This window comes from Salvelinus sp. IW2-2015, linkage group LG22, assembly GCF_002910315.2.
Source record: "Salvelinus sp. IW2-2015 linkage group LG22, ASM291031v2, whole genome shotgun sequence".
In the NCBI taxonomy this organism is placed as follows: domain Eukaryota; kingdom Metazoa; phylum Chordata; class Actinopteri; order Salmoniformes; family Salmonidae; genus Salvelinus; species Salvelinus sp. IW2-2015.
The window spans coordinates 37,470,618-37,474,859 of record NC_036862.1 but is presented as its reverse complement, the minus strand read 5'-3'; the positions used below and the strand labels follow the sequence as shown (position 1 = coordinate 37,474,859).

General features: G+C 46.3%; 1 protein-coding gene across 5 annotated transcripts in view; it reads right to left on the bottom strand.

Moving 5' to 3' along the window:
* Window positions 1-2,081: 2,081 nt before the first annotated feature.
* The window catches only part of LOC111982637 (Golgi integral membrane protein 4), a 49,987-nt gene continuing 47,826 nt past the window's right edge, over window positions 2,082-4,242 (bottom strand). For all 5 annotated transcript variants that reach the window (XM_024014232.2, XM_024014234.2, XM_024014233.2 and 2 more), the window contains one exon: window positions 2,082-2,810. In XM_024014232.2, coding sequence (XP_023870000.1) covers window positions 2,668-2,810 — 143 coding nt within the window. In that variant the 3' untranslated portion in view covers window positions 2,082-2,667. The remainder of the gene's footprint in view (window positions 2,811-4,242) is intronic.

Sequence of the window (4,242 nt, the reverse complement as noted above, 5' to 3'; positions counted from 1 at the left end):
GCGTCGTGAAAACTAATCTAATTTGCTAATCTAAAAACAAAACTCCCTAAATCTTCATCAGCATATCGATTGTGCTACCAGGGCTGGAAAAACACTAGACCATTGTATACTAATTTCCGCGACGCTTATAAGGCCCTCCCCCGCCCCCTTTCGGAAAAGCTGACCACGACTCCATTTTGTTGATTCAGCCTACAAACAAAAACTCAAACAACAAGCTCCCGCGCTCAGTCGTTCAACGCTGGTCCGACAATCTGAATCCACGCTTCAAGACTGCTTCGATCACGCGGATTGGAATATGTTCCGCATCGCGTCCAACAACAATATTGACGAATTGCTGATTCGGTGAGCGAGTTCATTAGGAAGTGCATTGACGATGTCGTACCCACAGCAACGATAAAAACATTCCCAAACCAGAAACCGTGGATTGACGGCAGCATTCGCGTGAAACTGAAAGCGCGAACCACTGCTTTTTACCAGGGCAAGGTGACCGGAAGCATGACCGAATTCAAACAGTGAGCTATTCTCTCCGCACAGGCAATCAAACAGGCTAAGTCTCAGTACAGAGACAAAATCGAGTCGAAATTCAACAGCTCAGACACAAGAGGTATGTGCAGGTCTACAGTCAATCACGGATTACAAAAAGAAAACCAGCCCCGTCGAGGACCAGATGTCTTGCTCCAGACAGGCTAAACAACTTTTTTGCCGCTTTGAGGACAATACGATGCCACTGACACGCCCCCTACCAAAACCTGCGGGCTCTTCCTTCCACTGCAACCGAGTGAGTAAAACATTTAAACGTGTAACCCTCGCAAGGCTGCAGGCCCAGACGGCATTCCCAGCCGCGTCCTCAGAGCATGCGCAGACCAGCTGGCTGGTTGTGTTACGGACATATTCAATCAACCTTACCCAGTCTGCTGTCCCACATGCTTCAAGAGGGCCACCATTGTTCCTGTTCCCAAGAAAGCTAAGTAACTGAGCTAAACGACTACCGCCCCGTAGCACTCACTTCCGTCATCATGAAGTGCTTTGAGAGACTAGTCAAGGACCAATAACACCCCACCCTACCGGACACCCTAGACCCACTCCAATTTGCTTACCGACCCAATAGGTCCACAGACGACGCAATCGCAACCACACTGCACACTGCCCTAACCCATCTGGACAAGAGGAAATACCCATGTGAGAATGCTGTTCATCGATTACAGCTCAGCATTTAACACCATAGTACCCTCCAAACTTGTCATCAAGCTCGAGACCCTGCGGTCTCGACCCCGCCCTGTGCAACTGGGTCCTGGACTCTCTGACGGGCCGCCCCAGGTGGTGAGGGTAGGTAACAACATCTCCACCCGCTGATCCTCAACACTTGGGCCCCACAAGGGTGCGTTCTGAGCCCTCTCCTGTACTCCTGTTCACCCACGACTGCGTGGCCATGCACGCCTCCAACTCAATCATCAAGTTTGCGGATGACACTACAGTGGTAGGCTTGATCACCAACAACGACGAGACGGCCTACAGGGAGAGGTGAGGGCCCTCGAGTGTGTGTGTCAGGAAAATAACCTCATACTCAACGTCAACCAAAACAAAGGAGATGTTAATTATTTGACTAGGCTACCTGTATTTGACATTGTGTTGATATTTCTCTCTACACTAGATGGTTAACAAAAACAAAAAAACACCCAAATGTACAACTCCATTGGAAAATATAAAATGGACCGTTTGAAAATGTGAAGAAATTAAAAATATATAAATGTATTTGGRGTATCCCCCGACGGRYTTGTGCGTACCCCAGTTTGAGAAAACCTGGTCTAGGAGATGCCTTTATACACGTTCAATTCAACCACATTCTCTCTCTTTTTCTTGTTACCAAATAAACATTTTGAGGCCGGMGGATGTATTTCTATACAGTGTACAATTAGTGTTTACGGATAGGGGTGAAAGGTCAAGTGGACTTRGTGATTTAGATCCACGTCAACAGTCCGGGGTTCAAACAAAGATGATCAGAGAAACTATGAAAGGACTTTGTGATTTACTGGCAATYCTTAGCCAGTAACAAGAGGACAAGCAAACAGAAGAATGAAAAATGATTTTTTTTGTTTTTACTATTATTGGCATCAATGATAGTGTAGGTTTCTCCTGCAGTAATGACAATTTCTTTCCTAGAGCTTTGAGAACGTCAGAAAAACATTTTCAACTCCACCCATAACGATCATCATATCTATAATAAATAAACAGAAGAGTGGAAAGCACGTCCTACTAAACATACATTGAGAGGAATTTGCTGTAATTGAGAGGAATTTGCTGTAATTGAGAGGAATTTGCTATAAAAAAACAGTAAATACAACTTTGATAAAAAACAAAATGTAAAAGCCAGACACTCAAATAGACAAACCTTCAATCTCTTTCTGGGCACAAACAAATAGCATACAGTAACATTACCTTCTCATGTCTGTCTGAGGTCACTGGATGGACAGACAATTTATAGATTGTATTCCCAGTTCCAGTACAATAATTATGTTCAGAAGTTCATCAGTTCCAGTCCCACACAGAAGGGAATGCCAAGTGGGTGACTTTTTWACTCCTTGAGAGAAAAGAGGAATCAATAGAGAGATCTGATTGGCTCCCAGTGATGGGGAAAGGCACTCTCATTGGTCAATGTCTCTGTTCATCTCACATCTCCCTTCGATTGGGCCGCTTGTCCTGTCCAACCCCCACCTCTTCCTCCTCTTCTTCGTAGTTCTCTTCCTCGTTGAGCTCTCCTTCCTTTCTGTGTTCTCCCTCTTTTCCTGCTGGGAGCTCCTGGTCTTTCACTTCTCCTGCAGCAGAACAAACACATTCACCAGGTGGGTAAGACCATAGACAGGATGTGTAGTGGAGAAATGTTTTAGACTAGAGCAGCCCAATACGTATACATAACTCTAGGAACTGCCACCGACCTAACAGTCTACAGCAGCAAAGTGAGAACCAGGAATACAGGCGGATCATTCTAGAACATTGAGGCCATTGTGGTGGAACGGTGACAGACTGACCATGTTGGAGCATTCACTAGTGTTTAGATGAGAGTACACCACACAGAGTCTGCAGGTGTTTATACTGGTCCCTGCTCTGGTCTATGCTGAGAGTCTGAAGGTGTTTATACTGGTCCCTGTTCTTGGGTCTATGCTGAGAGTCTGAAGGTGTTTATACTGGTCCCTGCTCTGGGTCTATGCTGAGAGTCTGAAGGTGTTATAACTGGTCCCTGCTCTGGGTCTATGCTGAGAGTCTGAAGGTGTTTATACTGGTCCCTGCTCTGGGTCTATGCTGAGAGTCTGAAGGTGTTTATACTGGTCCCTGTTCTGGGTCTATGCTGAGCAGTCTGAAGGTGTTTATACTGGTCCTGCTCTGGGTCTATGCTGAGAGTCTGAAGGTGTTTATACTGGTCCCTGTTCTGGGTCTATGCTGAGATCTGAAGTTTTGGTTTATACTGGTCCTGTCTGGGTCTATGCTGAGAGTCTGAAGGTGTTTATACTGGTCCTGCTCTGGGTCTATGCTGAGAGTCTGAAGGTGTTTATACTGGTCCCTGTTCTGGTCTATGCTGAGAGTCTGAAGGGTGTTTTATACTGTCCTGCCTCTGGGGTCTATGCTGAGACCGAGTCTGGAAGGTGTTTTATACTGGTCCCTGTTCTGGGTCTATGCTTGAGAGTCTGAAGGTGTTTATACTGGTCCCTGCTCTGGGTCTATGCTGAGAGTCTGAAGGTGTTTTATACTGGTCCCTGTTCTGGGTCTATGCTGAGAGTCTGAAGGTGTTTTTATACTGGTCCTGTCTGGGTCTATGCTGAGAGTCTGAAGGTGTTTATACTGGTCCCTGTTCTGGGTCTAATGCTGAGAGTCTGAAGGTGGTTTATACTGGTCCCTGCTCTGGGTCTATGCTGAGAGTCTGAAGGTGTTTATACTGGTCCTGTTCTGGGTCTATGCTGAGAGTCGAAGGTGTTTATACTGGTCCCTGCTTCTGGTCTATGCTTGAGAGTCTGAAGGTGTTTATACTGGTCCCTGTTCTGGGTCTATGCTGAGAGTCTGAAGGTGTTTTATACTGGTCCCTGCTCTGGGTCTATGCTGAGAGTCTGAAGGTGTTTATACTGGTCCCTGCTCTGGGTCTATGCTGAGAGTCTGAAGGTGTTTATACTGGTCCCTGTTCTGGGTCTATGCTGAGAGTCTGAAGGTGTTTATACTGGTCCCTGTCTCTGTGGTCTATGCTGAGAGATGTCT